The 15537-nt window shown below is 36.9% G+C and overlaps 1 protein-coding gene across 5 annotated transcripts in view; it reads right to left on the bottom strand.

The window, feature by feature from the left end:
• The window catches only part of EBF1 (EBF transcription factor 1), a 428098-nt gene that overhangs the window by 91513 nt on the left and 321048 nt on the right, over positions 1-15537 (bottom strand). For 3 of the 5 annotated variants that reach the window (XM_060765565.2, XM_060765563.2, XM_060765561.2), the window contains exon 9: positions 7546-7679. In XM_060765565.2, the coding sequence (XP_060621548.1) occupies positions 7546-7679 (134 nt within the window). The remainder of the gene's footprint in view (positions 1-7545; positions 7680-15537) is intronic. The other 2 variants (XM_060765560.2, XM_060765562.2) reach the window with 1 other exon arrangement.

Below are 15537 nucleotides of genomic sequence, written 5' to 3'. Positions count from 1 at the left end.
GTGTAAAACAGCTCCATATGTTCAGATTTACTCTTCTGCCACACTGGAGTGTATGTGTCTCTCTGTGTATGCACATTTGTTGTGTCTTCTCAGCATGTATAGGTCTGCCACTAATATAATTCTCTTTCAACATTATTTCATATATTTCCCAATAAAAACATGTTGGTTCCCATGGAGAAAGTGACATGTTTATGATACACTGTTGCATAGAGTTAGAACTGGAGAGAGTTCAGCAGATTTGCTGGATGCTTCTTTATGATCACTCTCCCTCAAGTTTTCTAAATAAGAATGTTAAACAGAAACTATAATTTAAAAGCAAAAACATGCAATACTTTTGCTCCATTGTTCCCAGGGTTTCTGCATGATTCTTAAAGTCATCAATCGTATATTGAACAGTTAATATTAAGTTCCTTTCCCTCTGCAAGTCGGAGAAAGAAGATGAGCCATCAGTTGGTGTTTCCACTTTTCTCTTTCCAATTCCTAAGCTAATTTTTGAATACATAATTTTATATTCTATCAGGCCTTTCTCTCCTATGCTTCAAAGAACAGTTATCAAGCGTGCAAGGTGTGGACTAGATGGGACTAGATGGAACATAGAGTTTTGCACTATACTACAGAACAGGCATGGGCAACCTTTGGCCCTCCAGGTGTTTTGGATTTGAACTTCCAGCTGTTAGGCACTGTGGGAGCTGAAGTCCAAAACACATGGTGGTATGAAATTTGCCCATGCCTGCTATAGAACAAGCTCTAAGGCACAGGTCTGTTAGCTATAGCCCAAAATCTGACAATCTTAAACATTTATTCATTCTACACTCTTTAAAAATAACCACTCCCCAAAACCTACATACTGCATTGCATTTTTTCTATGGAAATACCATGCATTATACACTAAGATGAAATAAGTCCCATATCCTGTAATGGGCCAGAATAATATTGGTTCTCTTTCCAAAAAATAAATAAATAAAGTAAAAAACATACAAGCACATTCTTCATTCCTTTTCCTATTTATTTTAATTCTGCATCACAAAACTGATGACTGACACGTCAAGAGGCCCATGTTCTATAGGATTTTGCTTAAGGCATGATATTCATCAAAAGTTCCCCATTCCATGAATCACCATGTTTTGTTTTAAAATATCATTTCTAGTCTTTATAGCAGCAAATGTCTTAAAGGTATGTGAGAAGCAAGTAAAGATGACTGGATTTCTCTTATCAGTTTTCCAACTAGTTCAGAGATTTTTATGCCCAAGCTTACCCATCCCTGTCTTTTGCTTATCAGCTGTGAAATTCTATTTGGTTTCATTAGCATTAACTATACATTGGATTACATATTCTCACCAACACTTCTCCTTCTTCATCTTCCCCCTGCACTACTTCTTTGGAGTATTATAATTGTGACAACACATGATAAATCCTTTGTTAGTCAGATTTCTGATTCACAGAAGGCTCACCATTTGTTACCCAACCTAATGGTTGGAAACTAGGATTTCCAGATCTCTGGGGCTGGCCTTAAATCTCTATTTTTTTCATGGATTGTCTCCATAAGACAAGGACACAAATTCTCCCTCTTTTGTGGGTTCACTTCTAACTTGTGCACAACTCTCTAGCTCAACTACTATAGCAGCTATGTGCTACAATTCATAAAGTTTGATTAATTTGTCGATGCAACTTGCAAAAACTCTATGGGACAGTCTATGTATTTCCTTAGCTTTCTTCTTCCTTCCCAGTTATTATACCACCAGGGTTCACTCTCTGCTCTACATCTGGCCAAAACGAGGTAAACTAGATTAAATCCTGTTTGCCCTGTCTTCCCAAGAAATAAGGAGTAATTCTTCTATATTCTCTTGATCTGGGAGCAGTCCTTTTAGCATAGATGTCTGTTCAAAAATACATTGTTTCCATGTGTATTTGAATAACAAGCTGCATCATACATAATGACATCACCGGGGGCCATCCCTTGGTTTCAGTGTTTGGGTCTGAAACTTCAGAGCCCAGAAACCCACTGGAAACTTCTCCATTGTGAAATATGGATTGATAATGCATAGTTAGTCACACACACAAACAACTCTTTTTTAAAAAAAGCAAGGGGCAAATTGAGGAGGGTATTTGTGCTATTCACAGCATTTCTTTCACTTTGACAACTTGGTTCAATGAGCTATCCCTATGCAATAAAACAAAATTTCCTCCTGGCATTGTCACTAGTTTCTCTATGCATCCTGACAAAACTTTAGTGATTTCCACTGAACTGTCTTCCTCTATGCCACAGGTTCATTTTCGCTAGTAGTGGATAGGGAAGAAAAGGTGAGTAGGCAGGTGAAGATAGGCTCCGCTCTCCCTCAGCACAGGGCTAATAGCACAAGGATAGAGAGAAATGGGGAAATGTAGAAGATTATACTGCATTCTTGTTCCTGTGGGAATAGTTTGAGTTGTTTTGTTTTCAGGGCATGACTTTTAATATAGCTATTGCCTTCTGTAATGTTAAAAGGTACTCTGGGGACAATGTGAATATATGCCATCTAAATAAATCAGTGAGAATAGTTCTGTAGACATACTAGTAATGAGAAGCTGAGGCTTAGTCTAAATAAAGCAGCCTAACACCTCTGTCTTTTGGGATTTTTAAGTAAACTCCTCTAACTTGGCATTCCTATCATCTGTTTCACATAATGTATCTTATGCCAGTTGGGACATGACATTGATTAAAAGCTAAACTATAGAGTTTAAAAGACAGCAGGATAGATATGCCTGTTACCATTTTAAAATTGTAAATATATTGGTCAATGCATCTGAAACATGTCAGTTTTTGTAGACTGCAATTCTATTATAATTATTTTTGTATTTTACCATTATATCATTCTATGGAGCTGTTATTATGTATATGCTTTGTTTTTTTAAAACATTTACTATTCCGACACACTATCTAGACTAGAGTTATGAGTATGTAATCAAGTTGTCAGAGATCTCTGCAAGAATAGCTTGCGCCAACAGCCCTACCATTGTGTTCACTGAAACCTTTCTATATAATATGTGCAATGCACAAAACAGGCCTTTCCAGGGCAAATTTTTGGAGTTTAGCCATGGACTGACTTGAAATTCTATTTTTTTTTTTCAGAGTAACCACAAGACCTTTCGTTTTGGTTGGCTTCAAGCTGTGAGGATGAAGTTCTTCACTGAGCTGGGGATTTGTGCTTTATTTGGTTTGACATTATCTGGATATTCTATATATAGTTTTATTATTTTAACACTGCCTGGATTGTGAAAGCTCTCAGTATTAAATAAAATGAATGCATTTGTGAGGATAAGTAGTGACTATAGCTAGACTCATCAGAAGAAGTTATTTATCCATATGAACATGAAACGTGCAAAGTGTATATACATACATGTGCACTCCCTCCATCTGAAGTACCTAAAAATTAACTGACACTAATCTAAAAAGAAGAAAGACATTTCTAACATATGCAGTTAATTTATCTCTTAGGTTTCTTTTATTACATTTGATATCACACATTTTCCCCACTAAATTCAAGGATGCATACAGGGCTCCCAGATAATGTCCCATCCGAGAACATGCAAGGCCTAGACCTCCTTAATTTTAGGAAGGCTTATACATCATGTGGCTTGAACTCATGTCCTCCAACTCCTCTAGTCCTGGCTATGTTAGAGACAGCAGAGTGGCTGTGATGCAGGAAATAGTTAACTCCTGCTTCAAACTGAAAAAGTAGCTTGCAGCAAGCCACTGTTTCTGCAGTTTTTGTTCGTCATCTGCAATACTGGAATAACTATGGATCTGCAGTCTAAATATAAACCAGAAAACTGGAGAATGAACTACACTTTCATGTCAGCTATCTGAGTAGCAGACAAAGGGAGGAGTTTTGATATAGTATGGAAACAGGGACCTCAGTATCCTTTTTCTCCCCTTTCCCTTTATGCTGCCCTGATGCAAACTACATACTTGCTTGGCTCACTAGTTTGGATGCAACGTTTAGCATCATAGTGTGTGTTCTCTTCTTTCTCTGGCACAGATGTATAGAGAAGATGGTAACGATCTGTCTTAAAGCTAACCAAAGTTCTATGTAGCATTGCCCAAACTTAGTGGACTCTGGTTCCTTAAAAAGCAGAAGTGAAAGCTTTTTATCTAAGAGGATGAGCGGGGAAAGAGGAACACAAGAACCTGAAATACTAAAAATAATTTAATGTTACATCCAAAAAGGCCTGTTTTCTTTTGTGCTACTTCTCTTTTTTGTCATGCTGCTTCCTTTCTGTCTCTGAGCTCAAGGTAATATTTTGCCCCTCTGCAGCTGAATGGCTGGCATATGAAGAGGACAGCTGGATCGGGACCATAGTATGGTGTGTAAGACAAGAATGATGTTTCCCCTATTTCTTGTTACGTTCCCAGCTAAAATACTCCCATCATCTGCTTACTATTTTCAACAGGAGGGAAGCTTCCACAATGGCAGCAGCAGTTTTTGTGCACAGTACCTGATATTCAGAGGGGTATTGTCTCTGAACCTGGATAAGATTTCATTTGATAACCCTTGACAGATATTCCCTCCTTGAATTTGTTTTAAAAAGCCCTCTAAGCCAACATTCATTTCCACATCTTAAAGAAATGAATTCCACTTTTGTTCAGTAGAAAAAAAAAACAGCCAGAAAATAAAATTATACAGAAATATGTAAAAACAACAATTAACAAGGATAACAGAGAGAGGGGACAGATTTAAATTTAAATACACAAAAATGTGCACACACATTACAGGATAGTCCTAACCAGATGAATTAACAGATAAGTAAGTATCTAGATTTTCAAGAATACAGGTGGCCAACATTATGTCTGAGTTTTTATCTTATCTGTATAATAATAAATACTGGTAATTGAAAATTGAATTAAGTTTAAGATGTTGTAATTAATTCAAATACTATAATAGACAATTGCTGTTTGTGTATGTATGACAATTGAACCAAGTAAACTCTAAACTGATACCCTTTTCTTTTTAGGGGAAAATGTTGTCTAGGATTTCTCAAATCACTTTCATTCTGGCAGCTGAACATTAATTGAAAACTCTGGCCTCAAGTATCTGTATTTCTGCATGCAATTAATATGACAAATTATGTTTCAATGTACTTTCCTGTTAAGAAAGGTGTAATTATGTTAGAGAGCATATAACTGAAATGTGTGTTTAAATAATAAGTACATGTTTCCAAAATCATCTACATATTTAACATGCATCTCCTGTCCTCAAAGTGCTGTTCTAGCAAAGGTACTTTTTTTTTCAGTGATGCTCACAACAGTGAAGAGATTTAAGAAATGGCTTGTTAATCAGCTTCCATTTCATGCCTATAAATAGTGCAATTACAAAGCTTAAATACATGCAAAATAAATTCAAATTATAGTATTTATACTGCAAATTACAGTGTGCACGTTTCAACAGATACACTATTTCAGAAAATAACTTTAGAATCTGCCCCTCTCTTCTTTAATATGTGTGTAAAAAATTCATATCCACATCAGAAAAAACAACTTTAAACTGTGGTAAATTGATTCATTTTGAAAGTAATAAAAATTAGATGAAACTAATTTTAGCCTTTTTCTTATATCTCACTTGATAACATTTTCAATGATATGATAAGGAAGGTTTATTAGATGCTACATATTTTAATGAAAGTGATATGCTAATATAGACAGAAACATATAGTTTTGTGTTGTTGTTATTAATTCAATTTTTTAAAGTCTGAATACTTCTTAAATGAGCTTAAATACTCTAAATGTAACAGATCCTGTCTGAGTCTGGATCAGGGTCAGACCTGTTAGTTCTTGGATGGGGGCCTGCCAAGGAACACCAGGTGCTGGAGGCTATATTTCAGAGGAAGGACCAGAGAAAACCACCTCTGAGTATTTCTTGCGTAAGAAAATTCTCTGAAATTCATGGAGTTGCCATAAGTCAACCAGCAGAATGAAGACAGATACACACATACAGACACACTGAAAAATTGAAATTATGTGTGAATAGATCTGAAAACATCTAGGAAAGCACTTGTTAAAACAAAAAGATTGGTAGTCCATATGACAATATCAACTAACAGATGAAATACACATTCTCAGACTATGATTATTTCCCTTGAATTTATTGAAACAGAGAAGTACTCACACTGCAGCATAGGTCAGAGGATACCACAAGGGCCATCTAGGATCCTACCATGCATAATCAAACTACACTGAAAAACAGTCAACTAAAGAGAATCTATCACCCTGTGAGGAAGTCTATTCAACTGAGGAATAGCTTTTACAGTCAGGAAGCCCTTCTTAATATTTTGTCAGTCTCTCATTTCTTGTAATTTGAATCCATTGGTTTATGTACTAGAGCAATCTCTAATACAATAATCTCTTACAATTACTGCATCATAGGATTTTATGTAGAACTAAATAGGGAATCAATTCATGGATCCCTCTAGCCCAGTAATGAATACCATGACAGGAAGTGGCCCTTCAAATAGTCTTGTTCCTTTCACTGAAATCTGAGGATGGGAGTGTTAAGTGAAAATGCTAAGAGTTGAATTTAAAACTTCTTTGTACAAAACATCCGCTCTGGCACTGAATTGTGGCCACTCTGTTAACTGATTGCCTCATCTATTGATCTCAAATTTTATCTTCAAATTTTATCACAATCTTCTCATCCATTCTAATGAATAACCACTGCTTTACTTGCTAGATTCACTTTTTCAAAAACCAATATATTGGGGGGAAGGGGGGGGGTGGCAACAGCAGGTTTTTTTCTTGAACCTCCCAGCACATTAAGAGCTTCCTCCACTTAAAGCTCTTCAGTATCAGAGATAATTTAAAGGCTTTTCACTCCTTTACTAGTTTTTCAAACACAAGGGGACATTGATATAAGGAAGGTGAACTACTATCTATATGTTAAAACTGGGGTGTATATTATGCACCCCAGTAATGTAATGTAATCTCCATTACATTTGAGATTCTCATTGTCTGACAATGTTTTATGGAATGGTCCCATTACAGTCAACACAACTAATCAGATAAGTAAATCAGATAAGCAGTTGTGTCATATGTTCAAGTCAGTATGCCCATACATTTTGGCAGTTTTTAGAAAGAACATACAGTGATGGGCAACAGAAAAGAATTGAAAGACACAGTGAATGGGTAAAGAAAAATAATAAATCAGATGTTACTATAGTGGCATAAGAAGTATAAAGTCAGTGTCTGGCTTAAAAATGGTTATCTTATATATTGGAGCTTCTATGTTTCACTATATTCATTGGTAGTTGAGAATTCATTTATTTTGGGGAGTTTCCTTATGATAAGATTTATGTAAGTTTCTGGAGAGTTTGTTCTTTTAGAAATATCCATTGATATTTATACCCTAACCAACACCAGATATGGCTCCCAGGTGTCTCCAATGACTTCTTTGTATACAATAGGAGTTATTCAAAAGTCTTTATTGGAAAGTCTTTAGAATTGGATATAAAATAAAGAAGGCTTGCTATAAACTAGATCAGGTTACTGGATATTAATGTGCAGACAACACCTACCTCACTCCAGACCAGCATGGTGCCGAATATCACCTGTAACCCATCAAAGAAATTGTCTCCTATGATGATGACAGTGGCACCTCCCGTAGTCCATCCTTCACTTGGACTGATGGCTTTGATACATGGGGTAGCTGCTTTCCAACACACATGAAAAAGAAGTATTCAGCTGTTAGAATAAGATTATAATGATATAAGACTTGTGAGGGGGAGGGGAGAAAAATCTTAGATTTTCTTATTCTTTCAAATGACATGGAGATTTTAGATCTCTCCCCGCCCCCGCCCCTTCTTTAGTGTCTCTCCTGCTATGTGAGAGATCCCAGACTAGATCTTTGTTTACCCATTAATTTTTAATTTTGTTTCCATTGTTACTCTTGAAAAGATAATCATGTTTGGCAGCCCATAGAAAGAAAATAGCTGCAATGTTGGCTGAAGACTGACTGGAGAATAGAGTGCATTTTTGTAACACTCAGTTCATGTCTGTACAAAACATGATCTCATACTCTTTGTTAGTTCTATTATAATAGAGCTCAGTTTTTCTTAGGATGATGTGCTGCTTCTATAACATTCTAGCCTACTGTGGTGTCTTCCAGATGCAATGAATTACAGCTCACCCCATAGACCATGTTACCTGATGATGATGCTAACTGTAATCCAATATATCTGAAGAGTATCAAGGGCCCATTCACACTATAGAATTGTAGTGCTATTATCCTACTTCAACGGCCATGAGTCCATCCTATGGAAGTATTTGATTGACATCTTATTGAAAGACTTTTAAAATTCTCAACCAGAGAGCCCCACTTGTGCTTCTGACCAAACAAAAAAAACAGGATTCTAATAATAGCATTATAACTCTGCAGTGTAGTTGAGGACAGGCTGCTCTGGAATGGTCCATATTTCAGGCAGGCATACATTTTTAAAGGTACAATCATTAAATAAAAGAAATATATATGGCAGCAGATTTCATCTGAACTTTGAAAGCAAGCAGGGTCACCCCTGGTTAATAACCGGATGTGAGACAAAACAATGAATACAGGGTGCTATAATCTGTATTTCACATGAAGAAGCTGGCAAATCCACTTCTAGGGATTCCTGACCTAGGAAAGCCTTATAAAATTTATGGTGTCACCTTAAATTGGCAGGTAATTTGAAGGCACAAACACACATAATGACCCATGTCGCATAGTTCTCTTTCATTGAGAACTTCATATCTGGATTATGAGAGCACCTGCTATTTTTAACATAGGAGAGAAATGCAGACAAATGTAATTTGTGCTGCATCATTTTATGGTATAAAATAGTAAAAGTGTAGGGTGTTTTTTTAACAAAAATCCTCAACTTTAATAGTTTTGATTAGTTTATATAGGTGATTTATAGGTTTTGTCAAGTGGGCTGGTTGCAACAGTCCAGGGATGATTCCAAGTAAGATCTTTGGCCTTATCTCAATGGATTTTTGCTAAAATTATTCAAAAGGATGCAAGGTTTTCCAATATGAACAGTAACTTGGCTGGTCTCCCTTCCTTAATCTTTTCATTAGCCTTCCTGCTAGGCTATGTAAAGGTGGCTGAACCTACAAAGGCTGAGGCAAGAGATGAGTAACTGATAGCTGTCTGGTTTTGACCTTCAAGTCAAGGACACTTCCCAAACTTGATTCCTTATTTTCTCACTTTCAAAGCTTGGTGAGCTTCTTAAGACCAAGCTCCAATTACTAGTCTCAGGATCTCCATATTTTCTAGGATCTCCATATTTTCTAGCCAACACTGGAAGGTATTTCCTGGCTGCTTTAGTTGGTCAAGCTCTATAAGAAACAGCTTCCCTTTTGCTCTAGCAATTTTTGAGAAATGTGTGAATTTATTTGACCAAAGCAAAACGTAATGAACATTCCTGGAAATAAATGCAGGAACTCCTCCATTATCTGACTGGTTATTTTATTTATTTATTTAAAACTTTTATGTCCCGATCTTCTCAACCTCCGTAGAGGGACTCAGACCAGCTAGGGACAGAAAGTGTCAGAAAATGGAATATGTTGCAAAGTTGAACCCAAGGAGGTTTTTTTTACTTTGCAAATGCATTTTGGCTGCTGAAAAGCATAAATAAAACAGTATATATCACTTTTGGAGGCAACAAAGTGGTAAATGAGATTTTGCATGCATTTAAGGAAGGGTCTGCTCTCTTTATAGCTGTGCCTTGAGCATGTGCCGATAAGCCTCATAAGCAAGAACTGATAAAAGAGTGTATCAGTCATCAAATTAATGAAAGTTGTCTGTAATTTACAAACATCGAAAGAGTAAGTTGTCAAACTCAAGGTGTCGAAACCTGAGAGAAGCCAATACTCTGATGCTGCTAGTATTATTCCATTGTGGCTTCTTATTTTATTTTACAGTAATCTCATAATGAGAGGAATGTTGGGAACATATAAACATTTCATTATTACACTAGGAGCAAAAAAAAAGTTTAAAGTGCTTTCAAATCAACTGTGATGTTAAAAAGTTTAAAGCACTTTGAAATCAACTCTGATGTAAAAAAGTTTAAAGTGTTTTCAAATCAACTCTGATGTATGCCAACCGTCTCCCAGAGTTTTCTTTGCAAGATTTCATCAGAGGGCACTTGCCCATTGGCTCTCTATGAGGAATGTGACTTACTCAAAGTCACCCATTGGATTTCTGTGACAAAAGTTGGGATTTCAATCCTGGGCTTCTGGAATTCTAGTCATCTATCAAACTGCCTACAATTACATTTCTCAAATAAAAGAGAAGGAACACTTGCTTGCTAAATGCAGCTCTCAATTTTAAAATGCAGGATCAGAAACCATATTTATTCCTTCACTCTTTCCATTTTGTCTGTGTGATTTCTGATATTGCATGTAAAAACTTTGTCCACAGAAGCTTCAAAAAGCCTGACTCAACCAAAGCTGAGACAGACTCCTTTGGATGCTTTCTGTAAGCTCTTCCCAAGGCCACTAAACTGTGAGGGTGAAACTAGGGCAGAGCTCCATTATTCCCATGCACTATCTCAGGGACTGTAAAATCCCCTGGCGTTGGGGTTTCCTCGGGTGATGTCCTATGTGCTGGGATAGTCTGCATTACTACTGAAGTTGTATATGCTATTTCTTTGACACATTTACAAAGTTCATCCTGAGCAGTGATTATTTTCCAAGGCTAATCATACCCTCCAACTAAAATTAAAAATGAGTTAAACTATTTTTTCTTTTGTTTAATTTGCCTAGTGGTTTCACTAAAAGTCTCTCTCTTATGCAATACACATTCTGAAATGGAAATCAAAACTCTCAAACATTCATCAGCCCTAGTTCAAAGCATGCATCTACTTTTCATAATTAACAGACTACAGTATATGTGTTTTATAGGCTATATCTAGAATTTGGAATGGCATTTGGACAAGTCCCTTTTTAAAGTCATTGGCTAAGAGATTCTAGGAGCTACAGTCCCCAAATACCATAGTAACATTCCATCTAGTACCCACAGACATGTACAAATTGGCTCAAAAGGAATATGTTAGAGAATCAGGAAATGTGAAGTAGCCTTGAGCAAGTTACACTTCAGAGCCTTGCTGGAAAATTGAGACAATACTGATGCCCTTCGCAGAGTTCTTGTGAAGATAAAGAATGATTTGACAAGGTTGCATATAAGTTAAATAAATTGAAAACCAATAAAAGAAGATAACTTATTTGTTTTTACAGAAAGCTTTTAATATATTGTTGATGCTACTGCTTCCATCTCCATCATTACCATTAAGTACAGAAGAAGAGAAGTAGATCTCCTCTCCCCTTTTTTGGCTAAAGGGTGTTTGGTCATACTACTAAGCTATGTTGAAGGGACAGTTCCTATAAATAAATACCATAATCCTTTTGTCATTTTTGGCATATTAGACATTTTCATTCACCACTTTTGTTAAACACAAGTATTAAGCACTACTCATCATCCAATATATTTTAATATGCAAGTTTCTGTTAAGCACCTTTTCTGTGAGAACAAATAAGATGTTTGGCAAATCTGTTGCACTTGATCTAGTTTTCTTTTTAACCATTATAAATCTTGAAAACAGACAAATAGCAATTCTGAGAAACGTAGTCTTGTTGCCCTTTTTGAAGATCAAAGGAATAAAACTGGGGAGGGGGGGTACAACATTCCCCAGTTTCAAAACTGAAGATCTCAGCATCATTTCACTTAATATGGGCTAATAAAAGAAATCACCTAACATTAGTCATGGGATTGTTGAACATATGTGCAGATGAGGTGAAGGACGAGGAGGAATAAGAAGAGAGAAGGAGGAAGAAGAGGAGAAGGAAGGCAAAGGAGGAGGAGGAGGAGGAGCAGCAGGAGAAGTTCGCCATGTTCCCATAAACCTTTCATTCCTAACTAACAGTTCAGTTATATCCCCCACAATCCTCTCCATGCTGATGGAGCTGTAATTAGAGAAATTAGGTATCACTAAAAGTAGGGGAGGTGTTTTACGACGTCATAAAGAAGATCAGAAAATGCTGGACGACCAAATGGAAGGAGGAAGTCCTGACAGCTCGTCATAGAGGATGGAGCAACAGCATCCCCTGTGGCTGGACTTGAGCCCAAACACATCTTTCTGTTCTGTCTGTGTATGGTTTATACAAAACGGCAGTGAATGTTTGCTGTGTATGTGTATTGTGATCTACCCTGACTCCCCTTCAGAGTAAGAAGGGCAGAATATAAATAATAATAATAATAATAATAATAATAATAAACTTTCAATGTACTTAAATGTACATCCACTATATTTGAATATTAATAATAACTAGACTAGCTATCCAGTTTTATTCAAAGCAACAAACAACTTGATGCAAATTTTGAGACTTCCAGTCAAGCAAATATACAAATGTTCTTGAGGGAGTCTTGGGATACCACCAAGAGTTCACCTAGGGCAGCAATTTGAAGCAAAGATCAAGGTTCCTGATCAATCCAAATATTTGAACACTTTTGATGGAAGCAAAAGCAGTGTTGACCATAGTGCATTTGCTTCAACAGATTAAAGCATCTAACATTTCAGAAATGATTGAGAAGAAACACTTTTTTCAGTATGAGCTTCAAAGCCGACTAAGGAATTAAAATAGTATTCTTCAGATGAAAAAAAAAATCCTTTGCATTGATACTTCTGCATTCTGGATTAATAAAGGCAAATAATAATACAGCCTAAGCATTTCTTATCCAGAATCCCAAAATCCAAAACTGTCCACATAAATAGTTGAGATAGTGGCATGTTTGCTTTTTGATGGTTCAATTCTCACAAAGTTTTTTTTTTCTTTTCAAATTAATAATATATATTTAAAATCTATATGAAACATAAATGAATGTTGTGTTTTGATTTGGGTCCCATCTTCAACATTATATATGTATGCAAATACAGGTACTCTAAAATAAAAAAAATCTTAAATCAAAAACACTTCTGGTCCCAAGCATTGTGGAGGAGGGATAAGGATAAGGATGGATAAGGAATACTCAAACTGTAATTTTAATCATGATCTCTTAAAAAAAAAAGCTTTTGAACACAGATGAAACTATGCCTTATGAGGTGTATGAAGCATAAAAGTTTAGTGTTTGTTTATTATTTATTTATTTATTTATTTTAAGGGCATCCATCCATTTTCTAGAAAATGCAGAGGAGAAGAGAATTTCCACCCTTCAAATAGTGACAATAAAATGATTATCCCACCTCAGTTTAGCATAATGGTTCAGAAATGCTTGTAGCATATTGCAGAGTTAAAGTGGAAATTATTAGGTAGCTGTTCTTTGTTATAATAATGATCACTCCACAAATAAAAGCTCTTCTCCCAAAGGTACTGCAAGGCACAAAATGCTAATTCTGAAGATTATGTGCACGCTTTTATTAAATATTACTATGCCCTGTTCTGTTTGAGGGCTTCACTGCTCTGATTGTTTTATGAGTGCCATGTTAATGTCATCCCCATCTCGCTAGCAGCAGGCACACATTTTAGCTTTTGCAGGAGAATTGATCAAAGGCTACGTGCTGTGGGAATTGCTGAGAAAACACGGACAAGCGGTAAAATTCTAACTGATTAATTGGTTTAAATTTCATTTCAGGGTGTTGAACTTTGGCTTGGGACTCTAATACTACACTAAGAGTCAGGGCCTAATTACCAGATTTCCAATTTGCCTGAGCACAATGGTGGAGACAGAGGAAAATGAATACTAAAAATAATTATAAGTGGGAGGGGGACATTTTCTGCCTCTGTACTTATTTAACTGCTAATGTTCTGTGTGTGCAAACAATTTTATCGGGGATGCCCCCAGCATCGCCTGCTGGGCCACCAGAGTCTCTAATGATACAAATAAATTAAGAAGCTACTGGCAGTGTCAAACATTGTGATTTGCCAGATCGAAGGGATAGTGATTCAAATGTTCACAAGCAGGCAGTAGTCCTATCACACCCTTCATTAGTAACTAGAATTTATTAGCAATGGGCCTATGTTTCACCATCAAAGAGGAAGAAAATCTATTTCATTGATATAAAATAAGGAGAAACAGTGCTTACTGAGAGTTTATGGGTGGCCTTGGAAATAAGGGTTAATTGAACTTAGAGGTGCAGGTTTAGTGAAGCAAATTAGTGGCATGTACTGCTATCAGCAAGGTTCTGCTGTTGCTCTTACTTGGTCCTTGTAATCCATTTGTGCTATGATTAATACACAGTTTTTGCTGGTGCCTATAAGATTAACCCACTCGCTAACCCCCTTCTCCACTATACATCATAAAACATTAGGTTAGATTCCATATGCCACGGAGGAGACTCCAATGATGACAGATGCCATCCAATAGAGCAAAATAGGAAAATACAGTTTAACTTTATAAAATCCAATTATAGAATTCAAAGAAATAAGAAGTACCAAATCAATGACACCTTTAAAGTACAAAGCAAGAGCTATGGGGAAGGAAGAAAGTTGTGTGAGAAATCTATTCGTGTGGGATTTAAATACAGTATTCTTACAAGAAAATACATGTTTAAAGATCACCAAGCAATCAAACTGAAAAGGTGTATCACATACTAGAGCAGAGGTGCACAACCCACAGCCTTAAGACCACATGCAGCCTTCTGCTGCTTCCTGTGTGATGCTTGAATCTGAATGGACAAGAATTCTATTCTACACATAGCAAGTTGAAATAAAATGTGGAATCCAAATATCGGGACTGGGTGAAGTGAGGCATTTCCAGAGAATAACTAGGTAGTCCGAGAGAGCACAGGACTGACGCACAAACATTGTAGCCAGACCAATATGGGGAGTGCCGGTACTCCTTGGACCAGGTGGCTGTTTGGTTTCTCTCTCTGATAGTTCTTACCACCAGCCCCTAGGCTACTGCAGAAGCAGAAGCAGGAGGGAGTCCTTACTGTCCAGTGGTGCCAAACTCAGTTTGAAACACTAGACCAGTCATTCTTAACCTGTGGGTCTCCAGGTGTTTTGACCTATAACTTCCAGAAATCCCATCCAGTTTACCAGCTGTTAGGATTTCTGGGAGTTGAAGGCCAAGGGACCCACAGGTTGAGAACCCTTATCTAACTATCTATCCTACTTTTGTGACTTTCAGCCTCAAAATAGCTGGTGGCCCTCCCTCGGTGGCATGCATGGTCAGTTGAGTCACTGAAGTGATGGTGGAGAAGGGGAAGATTCCTCCTACCTTTCTCTCCCTCACTTCAGTGTCTTGGTTGATCTCATGCTTGCCACTAAGGGAGGAGTACCAGGCATTTTGATGTGTTTTTTTAATGCAGTTAATCACTGTACCAACAAAAAAAGAAGGTAAGGTATTTTGTTGCACTGCTCTGACTTCACACTCAGGAGGCTGGGTATATCACTCAATAGATAATGAAATGGACTTGTTATGGGCACGTATTCCAGGAACTTAACTACTGAATGTAGTCTGTAATGATGATGGAGACCAGGAGTTGAGGTGTGTGTGTCACACTAAAACAGCACATCTCTTTGTCATCTGCTCA

This window comes from Anolis sagrei, chromosome 2 (genome assembly GCF_037176765.1).
Source record: "Anolis sagrei isolate rAnoSag1 chromosome 2, rAnoSag1.mat, whole genome shotgun sequence".
NCBI classification, from domain to species: domain Eukaryota; kingdom Metazoa; phylum Chordata; class Lepidosauria; order Squamata; family Dactyloidae; genus Anolis; species Anolis sagrei.
The sequence above is the reverse complement of the archived record's forward strand: the minus strand, read 5'-3'. Positions and strand labels throughout refer to the sequence as shown.